Below are 25,456 nucleotides of genomic sequence, written 5' to 3'. Positions count from 1 at the left end.
AGCTTGAGAATCAGAGACAATAAGAAAATCTCCGCAGGGGAGAAAACTTATGCATGTGAAAGCTTCTGGGATAGCCCAGCATTCAGCCGTGAATGAAGAGACGAAATCAGAAAGGTTGGAGGAAGACTGTATATGTAATTCTGGGAAAAGTAAGCAAACACCGCACCTGATTGTGTGACTGACCCATCCGTGAATACCAAGGTAAACGAATTAAAATTATCGGCAATAAACTGGCTAAATAGGTTATTAATTATGCATGGAGGCATAAGTCGTAAATCATTAGGAGTGTGGCCCAGAATGTTAGGTGATACCATCACGTTTGGGGTGAGAGTTAATGCATTAAAGTTTATGTCATATAAAGGTTGTTTGTGGACTTTGTAAACATGGGGAAAAACCGTTGAGAATGCTTGAATCATGAATGAGAGTAACGGTAAAAACCTTCGAACGAATCTTCATTTAATATTAATCGAGTTAAATATATCGATTATTGGGAATTTTGATAAAGATGAGCATTTTAATATAAATTTACCAGTAAGCCAACGATATCTGATTGGATGTGGAGGGCAGGTGGACTCAACATTCAGTACAGATATAGGAATTGACTTTAGCAACCTGAGCGCCGTGCGTAGACAACTAGCCTGTAGTGAATTTAATTTCTTGTGGTGTGACAAGGTGGCGGAGTGAAAAAATCAACAACCATATTCAATCTTTGCTCTAATGATAGACTTGTAAACTTTAAATAGAGAAGAAGGGTGAGAACTCCACCAACTACCAGCTACAGACCTTAACAGATTAGCCTATTTGTAGGCAAAAGAAGTTACCTGGAATAAATGTGCCTTCCATCGGAGATTGCTGTCCAATATAAGACCCAAATATTTAATTTCAGAAACCACAGGCAGTAAGTCGCCATCTAAAAGAAATTTATGGGGCACAAATCAACGTTTCCTTGTGAAAATAACTACCTTACATTTTTGAGTCGCTACGGAGATATGAAACTTGTTCAAATTATTAGCCAGAATAGACAAAGCGTGATTGAGGAGAAATTAAGCTTGATTTAAATCTTTATGGGATTAGAAGACAACTAAGTCATCAGCGTACATGAAGTACGGGATGTTAGTTTCTTCCAGAGCAAACGCAATAACAGACTTGTATATGTTAAGTAGTAGAGGGCTGAGACAACTGCCTTGAGGTAACTCTGTGTGAGTGGTTCGACATGACTGAGACCCTGAAGAGGAGATAAAAATTAGTTCTCGTGTAAATAGCAGAAGACCTATGAAATGAATCAGAGAGGCAGGTACGCTATATGAGTGTAGTATAGCAAGCAATGTAGAGATATGAAAGGAATCATATGCGCTTTGGATATCAATAAAAGCAGCGGTTAGGAAACCATGGCTATTGAAAGCATCGTAAATGGGACCAACCAAACTGGACAGACACTCTAAGGTGCCGCGACCTTTACGAAAACCAAATAGTTTTTCGGGTAGAATTGACAAATGTTCAACCCACCAATCCAACCTAGTTTTTATAATATGCTCCGTTAATTTGCAAAGTGTTGACGAATGGCAATTGGTCTGTATGAAGTCAAGTTGGTATTCGACTTATGTATAGGGATAACCTTGAACTGCCTCCAAGAAACCTGGACCTTAAGGTTAATAAATAGGTTGTTAAGTATATCTAGTAAACAGCTGATAGCTCTATCCGGCAGGTTTTTAATGAGGATGGAGGAAATAGAGTCTAATCCAGAAGCAGGAGATCTTCTGGAGTTGATAGCATTTAGTAGTTCAATTAGTAAAAAAGGCTTCGTTAGGATGTGGTCCTCTACATGGACTGTTGTATTAGCACATTGAGTGTACTCAACTTCATTGTACATAGGGACATAATCTGGGGCAACTTTTGAACAGAAATTATCAAACCAATCTTCATTAGCAGCTGAAGAGGTGGGAGTGATTACTTGTTTAAATTTTTTGGCTGTGGACCAAAAGGTTGAAATAGGAGTACTAGGGTTGAGTGTGGAGGTGAAATCTCTCCATGCTGCTGATAATTTAGCGAGTTTTAGTGTTCTCCGAGTGATTGTGCATTGATTTTATTAAATCAGGAAATTGGAGACAATAAAAGAGACAAAAAGAGCAAAAATTCCAGACTGTCTAAACAACCGGAATGCAGTATATCTAGTTTTGACTGTGACTGTGTAGTTATCATTCCACCAGATTGGGGAGGCCTTATCGTGGAGAGAAGATTTAGCTTTGGGTATGCTTGAGTTAGCTGCACTAATGACTATATCAATAAAAGAAGCGTACGCCTCTGGTGGATCATCGGAAAAGCTAAGAGGGATGTGAGTTTCGACAAGAGAATAAAATAGTAGCCAATCAGCTTTATTGAAGTTAAACTTATGAGTCTGTTGAACCTTGGGAACGAGGTTCTCAGGAAACACCTGAGAGTAGGGTAATCTTATTATGATAGGATAATGATCGCTGCCGTGCGGGCAGTCAAGGACTTGCCATTGACTAATTAGCAGAAGGTTTGGAGAAGAAACGGAAATGTCGACGACCGTGTCAGGAAAAGGGGGGCGATTAAGACGAGTGAGAGATCCATTATTAAGTACACAAAGCTGCAAATCTTCGATAGCTGAATGAATGAGACAACCTTGGTGATCATTCCTGTTGGAGCCCCAACATGAGTGATGACCATTGAGGTCACCACCAAATATGAAATAGTTAGACATGACATTTAATATATTGTTTACAGCCGGTTGGGATAAATTAGAATGAGGGGGAATATAGCAGTACCAGATATCCAATCCCGGGTTATTGTTACATAGGATTTTCATTCCCACTAGGTTAATGTTATAACTAGCAAGTGACTGATATAATACAGGGTTGATGTCGAGCACTCGAAACTTGAAAGAGTTTTTAATGGCAATGGCGGCGCCACCATAGCCATCAGGTCTATCGTCTCTAACTAGACGATAACCAGGAATGTTGATTCGTCTATTAGGAAGAAGCCATGTCTCTGAAAAGAGGGCAACTGAAACTGAGTTGGATGAAAGTATATGCGGAATATCTATTAGACGTGCAGAAAGGCTTCTGGTATTCCATTGAAGGATAGTGAGAAGAGTGTTGGATGAATCGTTGATACTAGACATGAGGATGGGAAACAACTAGGAATCCGATCCTAAGATCGGATTGCATAGGATATTGATAAGAGATGACTCGATTAAATTAGATAGAGTTTAAGGAGATATATGCTCCTGATTGTTAGATATAATATTGGTAATGGGATTCGACAAGGCCTTAGCCACCTCTGATAGGAAGGGCGCGGGAGCTGAGCTCTCTGGGAGACCTCGAGAGTCACCGTTATTTTGGGATTCAACGTAAGCTAGGAAATTACCATTAGGAGCTAATGAGGAGGAGATGGTGATTGGGAGCCGAGGTAAGGCTGAAGATCTTTGATTGTTGTTATTTTTTCTCTTTCTTTTTTGATGGTTCATTAAATTATTGTTGTACTTTAGATCTGGAAATGAGGGGGAATTACTAGTGACATTGCAAGGAATTATTGTGGGTGCATTAGTACCGGAAGAGACATTTGGTGTAGGGCGATTACGAGAGACAACTTGAGAAAAAGTGTGAGCTTTACTTACAAAATTATTGTTGTTGAATTGAACAGCTTCTGGTAAGGTTAAATTTTCAACAGCCATAATTTTTTTGATTTTCTTCTGTTTGATCCACTCTTGGCAGTTTCTGTCTAATGAAATATGACCGCCCTTACAGTAGAAGTAGATTGGGTCCGTGGCGGTAGCCGTGGGGCACAATAAGAGGTTGTGATTGGCTTCAGAACAATGTGATGAACATCGAGGTTATTACGGCAGTATCGTCCTGTGTGGCCAAATCTTTAGCAATTGGAGCATTGAACCGGTGATCTTATATTGGGGGAAACCTTGATACGTACTTTGTAAATTGAAATAAAATCAGGTATAGAAGGTGATAAGAATTTTAATTCTACTAGGTTGAAGGTACGCATGCTTGACGTGGAATAATGCGACGAAAGGATGCAACGCAGTGGTCTGGATCTAGACCATCCAAGAAGTCCGAATCCAATATCAGCTGGTCTAGCCGAATAACACCTAGACTGTATACCAGTGTTGAAGGAATATAAACAGTAAAGCCATTACTCTTAAGTCGGTTTTTTGAGAGACAAGTGTTGGCGTTAGTGACGCTGTCGAATGTCAGTCTAACTCTAGCGCCTAAAGCTTTGATTTCCGTAACACCAATAACCTTTCCATGTATAAGTTTGCCTATCTTCATAGGGTGCAATTTGCCAAGCTGCAAGTTTTTGCCGATAGCGTCAATTATTACGTATAGCGGGCTCTGATAGGAATCCGAAAACGAGAGTAAATTGGCATCGGTGATCGAATTATTTACAATTGATATACCTGAACTATCATTGCCATAATCGTACGAGATAGTATGATCATTGTCAATAGAATTTAATTGCGTATCGACGATTGAATTGTTATCTGTCACCACGTTATCCGTGGACATTGGACTGATGTCCGTATCGAAATTAAACTCTATAGAGTCATTACTATTAATGTGTCTAACGTTAGATATATCTAATATAGGTGGATTATCACTTAAGGACTTAAAATTAGGAGAAACCGGATTTGAATTATTCTTACCCTTTTTCGAATAAATAGAGAATTCATGCAGAACAGGTTGTTTCCTCGTTGTGGTTACCTTGAGGTTGGTGGTTTTTGCGACCGGGAGGTTCGTTATTGCCGCCTCCCGAAAAAAACGACATTGTCGTGTATTAGATTAAAATAAATATATAATCTATGTAATTGCACTGCTGATAAGAGAGCTAGCAAGGGACATGCATCAGCACAGGTAGAAGGTCGAGCCCAAACTGTGATCATTCTTAAAACAATAATATCGCAGAACATTATGTTGTTTTTTTACATACATTATATCTTGATTTATTGGTTTTCGCGAAGTTTTTAAAAGCTAATTAAACTGTTTTAGTACACGGTTAAATTTAATTGAACCAGGTGAAACGTAAACGAATAAATCTTTAATTTGTCTTTTTGTAGATTTTTTTACCAATATCGCATTATGACTAATAAGTTCATAGTTTTACGTTGAATGCGATTCGTACAAATAAACGTATTAAAAATGCCGGATTTATAAAATGTGAAGCCCGGGGCTAATTAAAGCGTAGCATCATTACGTAGGTGGAAGTACGGGATATTTTCATGACATTTTTCATTTTTCATAATTTTTTTTCATTTTCAGCGTCCTTATACCAACAGAGCCTGAGACACGCTTACCCACTTGCCCTACCAACTGAAATCAATGAAACGCCAAATTTTTTTTTTAAAATTCATGCGAATCATGTGTAAAAAACAAAACAATGAAAAAAATAAGTATCGTGACAAATCCTATAATTTTTTTTTTTGCTAAATTAAATAGTAGATGTCAATTAGATTTTATTGATTATCAAAGTCGAGCAGATGGTGAATATTCATTTGTGTTGGTGTATCAAATCATTTGACTAAATTTTGTATTTTTTTAAAAAAAAAAGAGCTGAAGAAGTAGCGTATTATCTTTTAGATATTTTTACAGTGTTCGATGTTCCAAGTGTACTACAAAGTGACAACGGTCGTAAATTCAGAAACCAAACAATAGATTCATTAAAAGAAATGTGGACTGAATTATCTATTATTCATAGCAAACCTCGCCACAGTCAATCCCAAGTATCAGTGGAGAGGGCAAATCAAGGTATAAAAAATATGATAATTACCTGGATGAAAGACAACAACATTACAAAATGGAGTGAAGAGCTAAGGTTTATTCAATTTATGAAAAATAAATCTTTTCGTAAAGGGATAGGACGAACTCCTTATGAAGCTATGTTTGGATGTTCCCCAAAAGTAGGAATTTCTTTAAATACACCAGACAATATTTTACAAGTTTTAAACAAAAAAATTGATAACAATTTTATTAGTAAATTTAACAAATATTTAGAGAAAAATAACTAAGATATGCAATGTATATTTATGAAAAAATAAAAGGAATGCCAAGGAAGAATTGTGTTAATTATTTATAAATAAAAAAAATATTACCAATAAAAGATAAGAAGCAAAAGAATACTTAGAACTACAATCCGATTTATCTCATCCATCTACTCTTTAAGGATGTAACGAATCAATATCCCAGATGTTGATAGGTCAAAATGTGATCCATAATTTATAGTTGAAATAGTATTAAAAAACAAACGACGGATTTTATGGCTTAGGTAATTTTTTTGTATTAATCATTGTTTTATTTATTTACTAATAATTAAAATCATTTTATTTTAAGTACTAAATATGGAAACAATTATACACAAGGTCACAATTTAGATTATGTGCAGAAAATTGTATTATGCTTAGCGATGTCCCAGATGTAAATATTTATTTGTCTTCGAAAGTCATCCGAGTCCCAATCATTAGGTAATGGTCAAGGGTTTTTCAAATGCACATTTTAACAAAAGTGCACCACAAAACGATGCATATGTTTAAAAGATAATTTACTTTGTAACTCTAAATACCATCCAAAAATTTCGTGTACTAATAAATAAATTGTAAATTGTAAAAAAAAAATAATAGTAAAATAATTAAATAATTGTAATTATAATAGTAGAAAAAGTTTATAATTATACATATAAAAACTATTTATAACTATTGATTTTTTGATTTTTATTTGTAATTTGTTTAAGATTTTAATAATTCTAATAAATTTACGTGAAATAAATGAATATTTATATTTTATATAATAATAGTTTTAAATAAATTAACTAAACCCTCATTGTTAGTTTATAAAATACCTAGTTAATATATAGAATAACTAGTTGAAATATGTATTTATTGATTCATTTAATACATTAACTGAAAGTATGTGTAATTTTATAGAAAAATGAGTTATTTTATAGAATCACAGAATTTTATGCATTAACGCTAACATATATTTATATATATATATTATGGCTAGTGTCAGGAGTACCGCTGATCTTAGATAAGTTAATCAGAAGTTAAGCCACTGCTTTTGACTAATACCTAAATTTGGTACCTTTTCTATTAATAATTAACACTGTACATTTAACAGCACATGACTAATGAATAAATTACGTTATCCATATAAATAGTTTAAAGATATGTCATACGAACAATTTAAATTTAAAGACAGATATTTTTAAAAGATAAAGATTGATGACTGAAAATTACAGTTATCGACATTTTTTAAAAAAAACGAACATTATAGTAAATTAATTTATAGTATTTTATTTATTTATTATCGCATAATAAATTGTTATAAAATTTTTAATTTCACAATAAAGATAAACTTTTTTACTTACATTTTTTATCAATACAATCACTTTTACAAAAAAATTTCTTTCAATGATTTGGAATTTTCTGAATCACCTTAAATTTTATTGAGAAGTTATGGACTGACAGTAAATTCATTTTTCTCGTATAATTGGGTTAGTATACCATAGTTATTTACTAATTTGAAATTTTGATTTTTGTTAATTACTATAATGATAAAAAGGATTTTTCTTGGAAATAACTGAATTTTAAATTTTAATTAATCTAATTTTTAGGTTCTATTACTTTTTCATTATTTGATTGTTAATTATTTGATATATTAAAAATCAATAAAAGATGATAAATTATGTATTTCAAGTAGGTATTTTATCTGCTTTAACGGAACCTGAATAGGTAATAAATTATTACGAAGATAATTATTTAATTATTTAAATTATTTATAAACGCATTAACTGTGTAATAATATAGTTTCATGTAGATATTTCACGTCCGTACATTACTTATAAATTCATAGTTTTAAATTGTAAAAAGCTAAATTAATTAATTAATTATTAATATATAAATAAAATAATTAATAAATTAAAAAGTAATAAAAACTAAAAAAAATTATCTATACGTTTTACCATGAATTAAAATTATCAACTAAATAAGATACTATCAATTAGAACCACCCAATTAAAAAAAAAATATCATATAGGTATGTAACTCATTTTTAAATCTTTAAGAAACCATATTATTAGAACTACAATTTTGAATACAAATTGATTTTGTTTATTTTCTCAGATTTTTAGATTTAAATTTGTTAGGCACAGTAGATCGTAGCATAATTTTATGAATTATTGTTCTTAAGGTATTAATACTTTTTTTTTGTTCAAACTTTATTTAATTATATATTTTTTAAGTTATTTATAGATTAGGTAGAATAGTATTGAAAATTGTTCAGAGAAATCACTTTTAAACGTAATTTATAATTTTCTTATGAGTTTTTAACTATGTTACTATTGTAAAATAATTTAAAAAAAGAGTAATTTTGCAGCCAACCGTGCTGCTGTAAAAAATAAAGAAGCGGTAATTTCATCCTTCGGTTTATATTCCAAGTTATTAAGGTTTTTTATTATTAAAATTACATTAAGATATTACCACAAATATTGTTAATTTCAATTATTGGTAGTTTTACATTTTTTGTATTGTAGAAGATAAGGAAAATTATCCGTCCAAGGACTAAAGTTGAATTAGTGTAATTTTTTCTCTAAAAAATTTAACATTGCACAATTTGTTATAAAATATTTTGTGAATATAAATATAAATTCCTAATCAAACAAATCTGAACTTAGTCATAATTTTAATAGCACGTAGTATTCCTTCAAAAAGAATAACAGATTTCCTTTTTCATTTTTGTTTTTTATGATTTATACTATGTATTTACTATTTTTAAATTAAATAACAATAATATAGTATTTAAAATCTTAAAACAACCTGTAACCGGTAAAATTATAATAATGAATGTTAAAATTAACTTGAGCAAGTTAATTTAAAAAGTGACTTATTTAATAAATATATGTTTGATTGTTATTTGACAAATTTTGTAGGACCTTAATACTATACAGAAAATGATAAGGAAATTAAGAAAACCCTAAATTATTAAAATTTAAAATTTTTATACTACACTGATATATAAATATATTTTTATGCACTTACTTAATATATTGGCGTTAAAATTATTTTGGTAATATTGACCTATTTAAACTCTAATAATTAAAATGAATGTGTTTTAACAAAATTGAATATTTATTTTATTTAAAAGCAATCTATCACAATTAACATTAACAAATCTTAAAAATACTAACTTGTAAACAAAAATCTAATATATATTTTATGTATACCAAATACACTGTTTTCTTGATATCAAATATCGACATAAAGTTTAATTATTATTTGATTTTTGTAATTCTAATGTCAATTTGGGCTTATTTTAAAAATGTACCAACATTAACAAAAGATCTACTCATTTTTCATTATAAAAAAATTAGTTTATATATATAATATATGCTTTTCAACTTTATTTATTTTTTTGCGTCCATCTCTTCATTTTGGTTGATTTCTTGAACAGATTCAACTGAACGTGGATGAACAACTGAAAAAAAATAATATATGATTAATTTAACCGTTAATCAAGGTACTGGATGAAATAATTTCAAACTTCTTTCAAAGGAATTCTACTTTAACGAAGACCATCAAGACACTTGCATGTAGTATAATAAATTATACCTCCTAGTTTTTAATTTTCTAACCAATAAAAAATAACCCATAGTAAGACTTGATCCCGTTAGATGATAATGATTATAATGAATATTGAAGTGTCTAAATAATAAATATAAAAATAATTAAACTGAACATAAAATACGCACAGTGTGGACGATGATCTTGTTTAGGCTCTTCGACTGGATTATCTTGTGGAACCGAAGGTTCAGAACCTGGTGCCATCAACATAGATACAGGTACATGAATAGGAACCCTTTGGAATATCTGTGCATTTTGACGAACTCCTTCGGATGGCATAGCCTGGTGCATCATTGGTCCTTCTCCGTTTTGTTTGTCAGATATAGCTACTGTGTACATGGATCTCCCTTCAGCCATTGCTGGATGATACAAAACTTTATTGGGTAATGCTCTATCTTCAGCTTCTTGCTTTTGGTGCTGTTGATGATCCTGATTATCTGGTGTTGGTCTGAGTTCAGGCAAAAGTTGTTGGAATATAGGTATTATGTGTTCTTCGATCTGTTGTTGTTCTTGTAACTGAAGCTGGTTGTCAATGTCAGCATTAATTCTAGCAATCATAGCTAAAGGAATTGGACCTTGATGATGGTGAGGGTGTGGCATATGGTGGGGTGGTGGAGGTGGTGGACCCATCATGCTTGGTAAGTGGGTCATTGGATTAGCTCCCATAGGGATTGGCATCATCATTGATGGTTGTTGTTGCATTTGTTCTGCTGGACTTGGAGCTCGTCTGTTATAAAACATAAACATAATAAATGTATTATTGACTTTAAATTTTATACCCATCTGCAAATAAAATATTACATTTTATTTCAAATAAATTATTAAGAAATGTATTAAAATATAATATTTACGAACTACTTTGGATCAAACATTGATTTTTTGAATTTATTAAATTTACTTTTGCCTGTTAAATATTTACCCAATATTTTAATCGTAACAAAATGTTTACATGCTTGTTATATTATTATATTTTTCTCTATTCCAGATCACTAGAAGTATTTGTAACACGACCATCACCTAGATTCAATTACATTTTCGAGGTAGCCTTGTAGATGAGTAAGGGGATTTCAACTAGTCTCATCAAAATATATTAAACAATTGCTTATAAAAAACGTGATTTGAAATTAAAATAAAACAATTATTAGTTTTTTTTATTTGACCAATGCTTGATAACTGGTGCGTAACACAATAAAATTAATCTAGTTTTTACCTTTCATCATGTCCACTCTCGCAAACGATGCTTAACCGTTCGCCGGTAACATGTTCAAACCTAGGGTCCGTGGTAATGTTCACGCCAAATGGCAGACGCAGCATTTTTGGTTGATGGTCCATAACCTCTTCAGCGCGTTTCTTTTCAATTACGCAATTCATACGTGAACGTTGATTTTTCTCAAGTAGAGCCTTTTGAAATAAATATCAATTATTTATAGTTATTCTTATTAACAGATGGCGGTGGAGTAAGTTTATTGACACCTATATTATTACCTCAGTAACAATAATTTATACAACCAAAAACGAATAAAAACGTATGAGTATTATTTGTTTGCTTCTCATGTTATGATTTCTATTTTATATTAATAACATCAAAAAAACCTAACCTCCACAATCGAAATATATTAAACTCTCGATAATCCGGCCGAACGATAATCTAGTAGTATTTTATCTTAAAAGTATAATTTGAAACAAAAAAGCAAAAACGAATTGTTATACATATTTTTTCTTAAACTATAGAGTCAAAACATTAATTTACAATGTATCACAAATTAGTATGAATGTACATATGCATTATTTAAAAGTTATAGTAAAATTAATTATGGTTTTTTAATAAGTAAAGATGCGTTTTTATATAAAACTCTATTAATCCAGCATTTTCATTAATCCAACAGTCCTTTAGTCTGATATTTATCAGATTATTAAGAATTCACTGTACCAAAAAGGCATGAGCAAACGTGTTAAAGGGAACTTCAATAAAATCGAGGTAAGAATCACAGCTCAAAGACTATCAGGACTAGAGAGAGTCTTGCTCAAGTATCTCGTAAACTGCGTGTTGAATGTTTGCGGTAACTTATATCGAGAACAAAGGTCAGTTCCATGCGCAAAAATCATTCAAAGTAGGCGGGATTTAAAATTATATTCGTTATGTTAGATTATGAAATCATTAATAAAATGCAGTTGGAATATCAATTATCAAAAATATCAGGATCGAAAATCAATAAATATCAATAAATTTCTGAACAGCTTGGACAACTGATTAGTCAGTAAAAATACGTTTTATCTATTGTTGCGTTTACAGCGATAATCGACAGTAGGTGGGAAAAGCGTAAAAATTCAAAAGACAAGTACGTCAAATCGAGTAAATTGACAGAGTTAATACAAAAATAGACAACAATATATGAATTTTGAAGTTAGTTTAACTGTTATAAAATAAGAACTATATTCTTATTAAAAATTTAAGTAAAAATATCCTAAATGTGGAAAGGTAGAACCCCTAACTCCTCCCTTGCATACGGACCCAACATGGGTGGCTATAACTATGCAATACATCTTAAAAACGGTCAACGTGTTTATTTCACAGAAGAAAGTTTTCTTCAAAGAGCACTTTAACACCAAAAACAATACTAACTGAATTTTTTACGTTGGGTCAAAAACCTAATGTTTTCGGCCAATTCACACAAACGTTATTATATACCGATGTTCCACGCTATTTTATAAGGAACCAATTTAACATGGTTATCAAAAACATCACCGGAAATGTTCTTAAAGCAACCATTTTGAGTGGAAAGTTTAATGGAGAAATCGTTCTGTTGCCACATATTCTATTGATACCGTCAGAATCTCCAATACAATTCAAAAGGCTTCAATTTCCTATTCGTTTGGCTTTCGCGATGACCATAAATAAGTCTTAATGCCAAATAATGTCCATTTACAGTTTGGACTTGAAAAATTGATATTTCTTTATTTTGCATTGACGTGGAGGGAAACCATCGAATCTATTTGTGTTTGTAGAATATAAGTTAACCAAAAATATTGTGTACCGACTCGTACTTAGTATAATTAAATTTATATATTTTTATAATAAAAACATTTATTAAAAATAATTAAAAACTAACTCAACGAAGAGGGTATATCAGACAGTATATAATAATTATATATTACTCTCATTGTTCAATTATTAATTATATTATTGCTCATTGGGTAAATAATAATAAACTCACTCCAACGATTTCGTCAAAATCTAATTCCAATGGCAACTTAATTTGAACTGGAGTGGCTGATTGATCAATTCCAGTGGTCTGACTCTCGGTGTTTCTGGTAGATTGCTGATGAACTGGCAGTTCCTCTTGTTTCGAATCTGTGGTCTCGTCAGATTGTAAAGGATCAACCAGTGCTTGATATTGAGGGCGGTCCGCAGCTTCTTCACTCTAAAACGATATAATTTCAACGGTTTGCATTCAAAGTTTTTTTTTTTTTTATTAAGAAAATATTAAAATCTGTATACATAATACAATAAGTAAAAATGTCTGAACAATATGTTACAACGCATGAATATCGTGCATGAAGAAGGAGCCCATTGACACCACTTCAAAACATTCAAAGTTATGTGTATTTATCTCTAAATTGGGCATATTAAAAATATGTATTGTTATTAAGTACTTAATCACAATATTATTTTTCTTAAGAAACAATAATAATTTATCCTTAGTCAGTAATATTTCTTTTGCATCGCGTTTAATTTCATAATACCTTATGTATTAGGTATTTACACGTAATTTACAGATCTATGTATATAAGGTATGTAATATTTATTATATATAGCTACACTGAATTATATATATATATATATATTATCGTATAAAAAATACATTGTCACGTACAAATTATTCACCGAATTTAACAATGCTTTACCTACTACAGTTTCATAACATATTGTTACATTCATTCATAACATACAGACTTAATGGTCGATTGCATTGAATAATCTTTATATATGTACATACACGCCTGACCTATATTACAAACAGTATATTATGGACCCTTAAATATCTCGTTTTCATAAATTTTGGAAAATGAAATGATTTTTAAAACACTCGATATTAATTTAAAATTAATTATTTTTTAATTTTTTTATAATTTACATATTGCTCACATAACCACTGTTTGGCAGTTTAATCGATCTTATTCGTTTTATTTTCTTTAAAAAAATGTTCATTGACAATATAATTCAAAATATTATTGATATGAATAAAATAATAAACAAATAATACTATGAAAACCGTTCACTAGCTGTTTGTGTGTGGATTATAGTGAAAGCTGAACTGGTTTTATATGGAAAACTGTCATCATTAAACCAAAATAAAAAAAAACTATTCAGAGAAAGTGATAATATTTAATATAATATAAAAATATTTTTAGTATGTTCTCAAACATCAATTATTAATTTTAAAAAAACCCTATGATGTGATTTTAATTATAAATTTAAGTACCTGTGAGAGAAATTAATTGTAATATATTGTAATTGTAGGAGATATACCTTTCGAAATAAGTGAATTGCCAGATTGGTACATAATTTTAAATTATTTTTTTATAAATAAAACGAGTATACGCTGGAATAATATTACAATAATCATAGATACTTAAAAAAAAAAAATTCCACTCGAGTGAAACAAACCATTAACTTGATAATAAATATTAATGAATAATGATACAATAATAATTTTGTTTTGGCCACGGATAATAGTAAAACAGTTCCACCATAATTCAGCGTATTACAAGATGACAAATAATAGATCTACCACGAATTGAAATTTTAAAGACTTTAACGCTCAAATCCTCTAAAGTGGAATGTCTAAAATTTCAATAAGATCACTAAATCTGAAACCAATATACAACTTTGGAATCACAAGCCAACAAAAATACGTTTGGGCAAGATGTGTATTTCATACATTATATTAAAAACAGAAAAACATTTGAACTTTCAATGTTTCATAACAAATACTTATTAGCAAATACATTTCACTGATATCTAAAACTCTATAGTGAAACTCATAATTCGATTACATTATAGAACTGTATAGTTGATGTAATAATTTCATTAGAAATAATAAAGTCCGCAGGAACGATGGTGAATTGTAACCCACTACTTTGTTTTTACAAAATTTATAACAAATTAAATATATTTATTTAATGTACGGTTAATATACCAATAAATCTTAGCCGTGATTGTGTATAGATACCTGTCTAAGAAGTGCTTCTGCATGCATCAATTGTGAGCAGGACGCGTTTGCTTGTAACCAAGCAGCAGCCAACATAAAAGATCCCAGTATGAATGAGCACGCGATCACAGTAAATGCCGCTATTCTTGCTATTTGAACGGCGGTCGGTCGAGTTTTCAATTTGTACGCCTGAAATACATATAAAATATTTTTATTATTATTTTAACACCACCAATCGAATAGTTTGTATTTAAATTTTTCATTGCTTATGTATTTTTTTTTTTTTTGTTTTGTCAAAACAAACGTTTATATACTTTCGTTTCATGTATAGTAACCTGTCATGATTTGTGTTTCGTTGAATTCATAACTTTAAAGGAACATGTTTTAAAAATTAAATTCTAATGATGCTTTGTATATTAAATGTCGATAATTTTTAACTATAAACCTATGTAGTGCATTAAATATATGTAATTTTAAGTTAACTATACACAAGTTGGAATAAAAAAATAAAACCATCAATAATATATTTTATTGTATTTGATTTATTATAGCATAGTCGGTAATTTTCAAACTCAGATGATTTCAAAACATGATTGTTTAAAATCGTATTTAATTAATAAATGGTTTATAATTACAGTTTGTATAATATATTACGACGTGCATTGTTATTTTTTTTATATTTTTAAGTTATAGAATTGATTATAGAATACATGTATTCTATATTCAATGGTTTTAGACACACTCATAATCAAAACAATAATAACAGCAGATTTTTTTTTACTTTGTTGTTATTATTATCACAATAGAATTTTTTGAACAGGATTGAATGAGATGAGCATATTTGCATGGTTTTATGTTTGTGATGTAAAAATAGCTGCAGGTGGATCGAAATATCAGATATAATAAAACATATATAGGTAGGTCGACACGCAACGAATATTTTGATCACGATTTCCGAATTCAAAAGTAGGTATCCCCATATAAGTGTATTCTTCAAGTCACCGGTTTAAATAGTTCGTGACGATAATTAATCACGAATTTTCATGATTCGTAACCCACGGTTCGATTAAGCTTTCCTCATATATATTTACACAAATACATTATAAATATTTTCAAGTTCTTCTGAAAAAACATATAAGCTTATATTTTATGAACATATGTACATACATATTTCATACGTCTAGACTATAAGTATACTTTTTTCATAAACGAGTATACTTTCACGGTTGTTACACGATTTTGATCTTGGCTGTATGCAGTTGTACTACATTTTCTACATGCATTAGAGTATACTAATTAGAATTTTTATACTTGCGTCGCACCTATACACAATTAATTTACCTTCCGAATTATTAAGATATAAAATGTATATACATATATCTATATACTATGCTAATATAATTTTAATGGAACTCGAGTAGACCTCATTAAATTATACGTCATATTATATTATTAAATTTTCCCGTTTCATTGTGTATATAGATATCTAAATATATTTATATATACTGTTATAACTCGTATTCCAAACATAAACACATTTTGTTCCGCAAAAGAAACGTTCAGATGTATACATATATATATTTACCTTTGTCTCCCAATACAAATGTATAGTATACCTATAATATAGAACCATAAACGCGTAGTAGCAATTGAAAAAACTATGGTTTCCACGACGAAGAAAAGTCGTAATAGCGGTTTTCTTAGGAGCGCGGGGCAACTTACTTTCTCGATTACCGTTGCTACCGTCACGGATGTCCAAATCGATAATAAATATAACAAATTAGAAGGAAAAAAGAAAGAAAAAAATTACAGCGATAAGTGCTCGCCAATAGACAATTGCTACGCGCTGTAACTATGGAGCACCTAACATACCACGAACATGCAGGCAACTATTATATATATATAATTTGTTAACGGGAGAAAACTGAATTCGCTAAATAGTGTATTACAATACATAATGTATCAACCGCAATATTCTAGGCACGAAAATGAAAAGGCATACGTCACGTGATAGGTGAACGACGAGTACACTTGGTCAACAGCCACGTGATAAATACCCCCAGGTTTAGGATCAATCGGTCTTTCGTATACATATGAACACATCCGATAGATGTTTCATTATGTTCGTTGTAAGTTGTCACGGTTGCATGAGGTTAATAATTATCGACTTCCCGCCGTCTACGGAAATACAATACAGCGCGAAAACAAATACATTGCATTTGCAGTGGCTAAAGTCCTGCTGCGCACTTGCAAACGACAATGTAAAATCAGATGCACATTGCGTTACGACTGTGTAAGTAAACATTTGCTTATGCGAAAAACGTGAGATTTTCACGATAATTCTAACCGTTTGACGCAAATACCTTCAACTGCAGTCTGTCCACATAAAATACGTAGATATAGCGGGAAAGTGTTAAAATCGAACGAATTCATTGTGTTTTCCATGTCAATAATTTACATAGATCATAATGTAATTAATAGCTGGCGTGTCAGGTGTTAATGAGACCAGTCCATTGAATTGAATTTCAGAAGGGAAAAAACGATGGCTTAACGAGGAAGCTACTTTCTATATCATGAGATTTTTAATTATTTTTGTCTATACATCATACACCATTGTACTATGGTACGACTACTATAGCTATTTTTATATATAAATACATGGTATGCAGTAAAACAGTTGTGAAAATGCATACAACACTGTTGATAAATAATCGAAATGCTGTAAATATACTGACAAATAAAAATAACACTCGCTTTCTTGTGACGTAATGAATTATTAAATACATTTGACCTCTGTAATCGGCATTAATGCAAAGAAAAATTAGAGAATGAAAATTGTTTACGATCTATATCCACTACTAATTACTTTGAAAACGCTGTATCTATATATAATAATAAAAGTAGGATAATTTGTTAGTTAAATTTCCACTTCTAATATTTTTACACTATCGTATATCGTTAGGGTGACAGAACATATGTGTAATTTAAATGTCAAAATATAAAACTTTATTGTTTTTGCGGAATGAATTGAAAATATGATAATAATTTATGTTTGTTGTAGAAAAATGTTATATTTTATATACATATAGAAAGGTAGAATAAAAACAAAACGATTAGCTTCTCTAAATTATTAGAAATATTTTTTTTTAACTAGTACATTTTTAACACCAATCATTTAACCTTTTACTCTATTGCTCTATATAAAATATATTATGTAGACAGCTATGATAATACTATAATTGACAATCATTAAGGGTACTACGAAAAACGGATAAAATAGCTTATTATAAATTTTGTCTTACTCAATAAATATATAAAAATAATGTAACTTTGTAGACACGCTAAGATAATTATGAATTATCGATTTCCGATTTACTGGCAAAATAAATGGAACAGTAGTATTTTTTCGCAAATTTGAACATTAAGTCAACCACCAAAAAATTAGGTATATAATTTCTAACAACCCATTCTATGGAGAATTTTGTTTCACTGAATTTACCCCTCTAAAGGTTGTGTATAAACTAAATATAATATTGTAATATTAGACAAATCGTAATTAATGATAACTTTAAATCATACAATATCATCATGTCATATGCTTCATTTGTGAAGTATAATATAGGTTAGACACCTACATAAATCTCTATCTATATAATTCATCGCAATGTAATAATAACCATTGACTGTAGAACACGCCGCAAAATTACTAAATTAACCAAAAGTTAATTTATTTAATTCCTATATGTTTATGCTATACACAAAAATAATTATCTAGAGAATGTAAAAATATATCCAGAATATTATTTTTCAAGACACATTCCTAATATTAAAACAATTAATACAAAGCTAATGTTTTAAACTGGTACATATAATATATGGTTCTTTTCTCGATTTCAGTTTATAATTTTTCAAAATAAAAACGTTTAGGACAATTATTATAACTATTACGCATTTAAAAAATTAATAATTTAAATGGTCCGTGGTAAATGGATCCTGTATATAATACTTAGTATTCTGAACATATTATAATACATTTTAAATAGATATCGATCCCGGAAATCTATTTGAAATGCGTATTGCGGTATATATAGGTAACACGTATCTACCTAAAAATTATATCAAATTACATTGATATATAATGTTAGATCCCACTCATATTAAATATATAAATATATCATATTATGTTACTGACCAAAATATAATAGTATCAGTCCTATACAGAATATGGATACCAGTATAATTTTAATCGTTTAGAAATAATCTATTTGTAATTCAAAATAGTTTTTACGATTAATGAATCATATTGATTTTGTTACACTATTAGACATTTAAAAATTACATATTTTTAAGCTACTTGTAATAGTAAATATAGATGAGCAAAAAGAAAAAAATTAAACCAAATAAATATTATATGTTTTATTTTTGAATACTACAACAGCTGCATATGGACAAACTTAAATAGTAGGTATCTGTTTAAACTGCAGTTGTGTACTGCTCACGCACTCAACAATAATATTATTGAAATGTGTGCATCTATTATATTATAAAACAAATGCTGACGTATTCTGTATACAATTGTATTAATCATGCACACAATTCAATATACTCATAACGAAACGGTTTGAATAATATTTGCAAATCTACGTCAAAACATACAAATTTAAAAAAAAAAAACAATCATGGCGTATTGATGATGGAAAAAAAAATTCCTTAAATAATTAAGGTTGAGTATATTGTTTCGTTATAAGCACCAGTGATCACTGGTTGCCAAAATTATTAGATATGGTTCATGATATCTGTATAGGTTACGTGAAGCAGCGGTCGTATAACATAACGGTATACAGAGGTATATAGATAGGAACGAGTCGATGATTGTCTTGTTGCAGAACATTTGGCACGAATCAGGAAAACACTAACGTTGCACCGGTTTTTTTCTTTCTACTGGTACCTCTTTTTTCATACGTTTTACCTACTAATTTCTACTTTATAATAATAACAATAATAAAAAAAAAATTATATTACACATACAATTATTATAGGCATTTTTTGCTGATATTATTATTCAATAATCGTTTTATTATTTTGTCATATTGTTCGCAAATCAATATATACATATATATATATGTGTGTGTGTGTGTGTGTGTGTGTGTGTGTGTGTGTGTATGTGTATTCAATAAGGAGAAAGCGTATGGTTCATTGAACCTGGCGGGGCTAGAATAAAAATATTATGATGAAGTAATGCGTGTAAAAGATATGTTCCTATTTTCGTTGTGTAATTTGATAGCTGTAGTAAACATAGTTATGCAATATTGACTAAATATGCTCGAACGGGTGAATTTTTTTCCATTATTTACAGCGTTCAATTCTACACTTATTATTATTCGAGATAAATACATGGTCAGAGCATAGCGTTGAACTCGTAAAATATAAATACTAATAATTAATTATATATATATATATATATATATATATATATATATATTATATACAATAAAATATCGTTTTTTCCATTTATAACATAATTTTTTTTCTGAATAATTCAATTATAGATAGGTGGTATAACTAACTATATATTTTTTCTTTAAGTAAACGTATTAATATAAACAAAAAAACCGGAATGCCTTCAATATGCATGCTCCTACGTAACACTTGTTTTTAAATTTATATCAAAGCATAAAATGTAAATTTATATACACACACACTGTGTCCGCTAATGTACCATTATAATTGTGTACAAGTAGGTACATAATAAGTCAAATTGAATGTTAAATTAAATTATAAAATACTTACCAAGATAGTTGGTGATTGATATTTTTTGGAAAAAATGCATAGTGTGATTTTCAGTCAAGTTCAATAAAACTAAAAAACTGATATCTTAAACCATTACAATTTTTTTTTTTTTTTTATAACCGGTAATATTGATTTATGACTTTAATGATCAAAACATAAACAAAATAAAACTAAAGAACAATAGCTAATTAATAATAAAACACACCTATTTTCTTTTGTCTAAACCTGTGAACGTGATGTTTTCATTACAATTGCAGTTTGTTTCAGTAACGTTTCTACCTTCAAACCCGTCCATCTAAGTTTTATTTTTTAAATGAAAAAAATAATAGCATGTTCGTTAGTGCAAATTTTCAGTACAATAGTTAGGTACAGTTATAGCAATTTCTGAATACTAAATTTGTCCTAATCAATATTGAAATGGTGGATACAATATATAACATGTGAAGTACCTATACTATACTTATTATAAATGGGTAGTCACAAGCCAAATTAATCAATGACACGGTAATTAAATTTCATTATACATTTTAACAATTCCTGTTCATTAGAGAGCATATAATGTAACAACCAGCAACAACAATTGTACTATGAATTATTATATTACATAACTTTCTACCTTTTGTGTGTGTATGTGTGTGAGAAAATGCATAATTTTTCTTAAGAAGAAAAATATTCTAATTTTCTGACTTTATATAGAAACCCAAATGTCGGACTGTCCATTACATAATGATAATAATCGTATATTAAAATATTTTAAGAAAAAATTATGAAAACTTCGTAGTAACATTTTTTTTTTATTAAGTCGTGTAGCATACTTTCTATATAATTTAATATATTGTTTTTTTCATATGAATACATAAAAATATTTCTGAACAAATAAAATATGTGTGATATTTTTTCCAATAACAAACTGTACACAGTTAGCAAAGAAAAAATTAAAAGTTTAATTTATTATTGACATTCTGCCTTAAACAATATTATTTTTTTACGATAATCTATTGAAACTCACACAATTCTACATTCCAATATGTCATATATTAATATAATAAATCATGTTATACGTATTTTATGAAATTCTTTGTTAATAATAATTAATTAGGATCCGTAGAAACAATGACATTATTACTAATTTAATACTTGATTTAATACCTTATAAATATTCATACACAAGAATACGCAAATACATTATCGCCATGAACCTTTTATTTTCGTTTTTTTTTCAAAATATGTCAATTCAAATTTATCATTTATTCATCAGTTTAATTTATCATTAATTCATAGTCAATTCATAGAAATGGAAAGTCTGATATTAGTTAGTTAATGCGAAAATTCGTCGTTAAAGGCATTAATCTAATGCAAAAAAACCGTCAAATTCATAAATCATTTAATGGGTCGTATCAAGAGAGAAAGCGTGCGTGCTAGTATACAATGATATATATATATATATATATATATATATATATATATATATACTCGTATATATATTATTTACATTTATTGTAACCCGAGTGAAATTGAGTTTATCACATGTATGCAATTTGTGCGCTTAAACATCCACTGAGAAAGTACAACATAATAGATTATAACAATATCGTTACCTCAAAAATTTAAGTCATGTTATGGAACGTGCTACATGTGAATTTCGTCTAAGTAGTAACGGTTAAAAATATTAAATACCTATCACCTATGTATTAAATCTATTTAATCACTATGTATACTATAAATGTTAAATAAGAATTATATTTTACGTGTGTGCGATGTGCAACTATGTATAAATTATTTGGAAATCTTCCAGCCAACTAAGCAGAAACATCTATAGAAGATTCATTCTATACATTCTATATAGTTAATTTTTGACTTGGAACTGAAAAGACCCTGTTTAACAGCCGGTTTGACAGCAAAACATTAATACGCACGGCGACACACGTAAAACCGCAACATTTACATATTTTATCTAAATAATGGTGGTTGTTGTTATTGATGTTGTATATTATGTTTCATGTATACATAACATTCTGGCAATAAAAATTTGATGAGCAGCATTATTATTCTTAGAAAACGATGATTGTAAATTGCGAAAAAAAATGTATGAATTTATTTATCCTAAGTGAGGGATCGTCAGTGAAGTCAATTTTTAAATTTATATCACAGAATTCTTCTCGACTCTCTAATCAGCGGATCAGTTGACTTAGACCGAAATTAATTATCACAAAATATCAACCCATCAATATTTCGACCATCTTGGACGTTCACGAATACCTGTACACACAGTTTCACCAGACGACCTTGTTTGCAGTAACGCAGTTTAACGAATGACAACCATGAAAAGCTTTTTACAAATATATTTACGTAGGGCACTGTAAATTATAATTCATAGTAAAAATAGAAATAAACCAACTCGCACGACTATTAGCGCGAGTGCGCATTGTACATATAGGAATCAGACTCAAGGTAATATGCGCGCCTACCTGGTACAAGAGCCGAAGAGAAAGGATATTTACTATACTGCTTATACGTACATACAGTATACAATTGTTATACCCAGTTGTCCTCGACACACCATCTTTTTTAAATATTACATTACTATTATAATATATTTTGTATATATATATACCTGGGTGTCTGCGTCTGTGTGCGTCTACATACATAAAATATTGTATTATTATAATTTTCCCTTTGGCGGCGGTAGTATACACATGACATGTACTAACATTAATATTAAGATACACCCTCTCGTCTGTGTGCATATTTTTTTCTTGTCGTCACCATTTGACCGATTATACTTTGTGTATAAAGTTACTGGTTAACTGCTCGATGGCATTGTCCCGTAAGCCATATTAATTGTTGCGCCGATCAGAATAAGCTTGTCAAAGACGATACATATAAACACATAATGTAATAATACAGAATGATCTAACAAATTGCATAACAAATGCATCTTGTATACTGGATATATATTCAAAGGGGTTTTGAGAAATTGAAATTGTATGAACGAATCACTTGAAAAAATTTAAAATCATCGAGACATACACTTTAGATATATATTACAGTGAAAACTTTTCCATGATGGAATCGTTCATAAGTTTAAAAAAATATTTAATATTAAATAAAAATATCTGCGGTTTATCAAATATATCCTCTTCTCAATTTAACTGCAGTGACCGGACCCAATAGTATAATTTTCGGAGTGTTTTCTGTATTTATCTTCGAAAGTTTTCACGGTATTATTATAATTTATATTAGACAATTGGGCTATTAGAGCATTTACATCATACTTCCATTTTCGTGTACGCGTGCGCTACGAAACAGACAGGTGTACATACAACACACGATTTACCGCGTACCAGACATATCATATACAGATATATATATAATACCTATCACCTATTACCTACATATACACCTATTGCAGTTTCTTCTGTATGTACGGAAAAGCGATTAATTTTTATCGACCATTGTTATTGCACCACGATCGATAGATTTCACGTAAAAAAATATATACATAAAATATCCTACTAAATTGAAAACGTGTTAAAAATAATTTACGTGATACACATAACGTTCTACATTTTACTCTCGCAGTAATGTTCACACGTATAACCTATATGGTAATTGTTTAATATATATATATCATACCTAAATAGTACATATTTGGTTGATATCTAAAAAATATTTAGTCTCGCTATCATATAATATATTATTAAGTTCTCGTACGAAATACCCTACAGCATGCAATACAGTAGCAAAACAGTATACTTAATTTCCCGTGAGTTTATACAATAATGGGTGTATAATATACTCATTCGAGCATTCGCAGGTAAAGCATGTATCTAACTTTTATCGGGTCAACCCACAGCGATTACACACCACCATGATTATTACAAGAACGAACAAAAACAGATACATTTCCGGTACATGTATTATATTTATATACAAAGTTTTATGCGGTTTTACCGTTCGACTGTGTGCGCGCTCGTGTTTTCGACTTTCTCGCGAGCGGAAATGGAGTGTGACGATCATCACCGATGCCATCGTGGCAGCAACAGGTGGCAAACAATGATAAACCAAGATTTTTCATACGACTATTTACAGATTTTTCACTTTTTTTCTAAACTGATTACGATAGTTATATTTACTCACCGGTGGCGGTTCGGAGACGTAGACCTCATGCGTAGGATATTCTGTCTTCATGCTAATGCTGTCGTCCGATACTGCACCTGCTGCTGCAGCTACGGCTTCCTGTTGTTTGTCCATGATTGCTGCTGGTATCCGCGATGATCAGGTTCACCGGATGTTACGAGAACGCACTCGTAATTGAGCGCTGTTTTTATTTTTAAGGAGACGGCTGTTGAGCTGGTCGTATTGCTGTTACGATTATAACATGTCAGTATGTCACACATAATATATTTATAGATAAATTATATTTCTATGTATGCAACAACAGTATAATGAAATACGTAACATACGTGTATTCTGCGTACGGCGTGTGTATTTGTCACCGACCGCTGCTGCTTGCTACTGACTGTTCGCAAATGGCGAACGTGCGGTTTCGTCGTAATCCGTAATTCTCCGCGAGTGGAGTGTATACAAAAACGTTCGTCGGTGCTGTAAATGTTATTTATTTTATTTTAGCTATTATAAATTATTATTATTATTATTACCGTTGTGTACCGACGAGTAAAACACGATTGCGTACAATGTGTATTGTGCGTATTGCTTTCGACAACCGCGATACAGGACTGACTGAACGACGAACGACGGCGGCGAAGGCGGCGACAATGACGACGGTGAAAGACGAAAAAGAAACGGACAG

At 30.2% G+C, this 25,456-nt stretch overlaps 1 protein-coding gene across 1 annotated transcript; it reads right to left on the bottom strand.

Moving 5' to 3' along the window:
- Positions 1-9,210: 9,210 nt before the first annotated feature.
- LOC112682761 lies at positions 9,211-25,437 on the bottom strand. The gene is made up of 8 exons (XM_025553477.1): positions 25,305-25,437; positions 25,110-25,248; positions 24,784-25,008; positions 14,875-15,042; positions 12,856-13,062; positions 10,851-11,041; positions 9,769-10,367; positions 9,211-9,494 (listed from the first exon to the last, which is right to left on the bottom strand). Exons 3-8 carry the CDS (start codon positions 24,895-24,897, stop codon positions 9,424-9,426), a joined length of 1,350 nt encoding a protein of 449 aa, XP_025409262.1. The 5' UTR covers positions 24,898-25,008; positions 25,110-25,248; positions 25,305-25,437; the 3' UTR covers positions 9,211-9,423.
- Between the last annotated feature and the right edge of the window lie 19 nt (positions 25,438-25,456).

The sequence above is a fragment of the Sipha flava genome, unplaced genomic scaffold (assembly GCF_003268045.1).
Source record: "Sipha flava isolate LNK unplaced genomic scaffold, YSA_version1 210_pilon_pilon, whole genome shotgun sequence".
In the NCBI taxonomy this organism is placed as follows: domain Eukaryota; kingdom Metazoa; phylum Arthropoda; class Insecta; order Hemiptera; family Aphididae; genus Sipha; species Sipha flava.
Note: the sequence above shows the minus strand (reverse complement) of the source record. Positions and strands in the feature narration are given on the sequence as shown.

Excerpts from the sequence above, each read along its gene's own strand:
- LOC112682761 (XM_025553477.1), bottom strand. The coding sequence starts at position 24,897 with ATGGACAAACAACAGGAAGCCGTAGCTGCAGCAGCAGGTGCAGTATCG. Across the intron at positions 15,043-24,783 it reads ACGTCTCCGAACCGCCACCG|GCGTACAAATTGAAAACTCG; the intron begins GTGAGTAAATAT and ends TATGTATTTCAG. Across the intron at positions 10,368-10,850 it reads GAGAGTGGACATGATGAAAG|ACGAGCTCCAAGTCCAGCAG; the intron begins GTAAAAACTAGA and ends GTTTTATAACAG.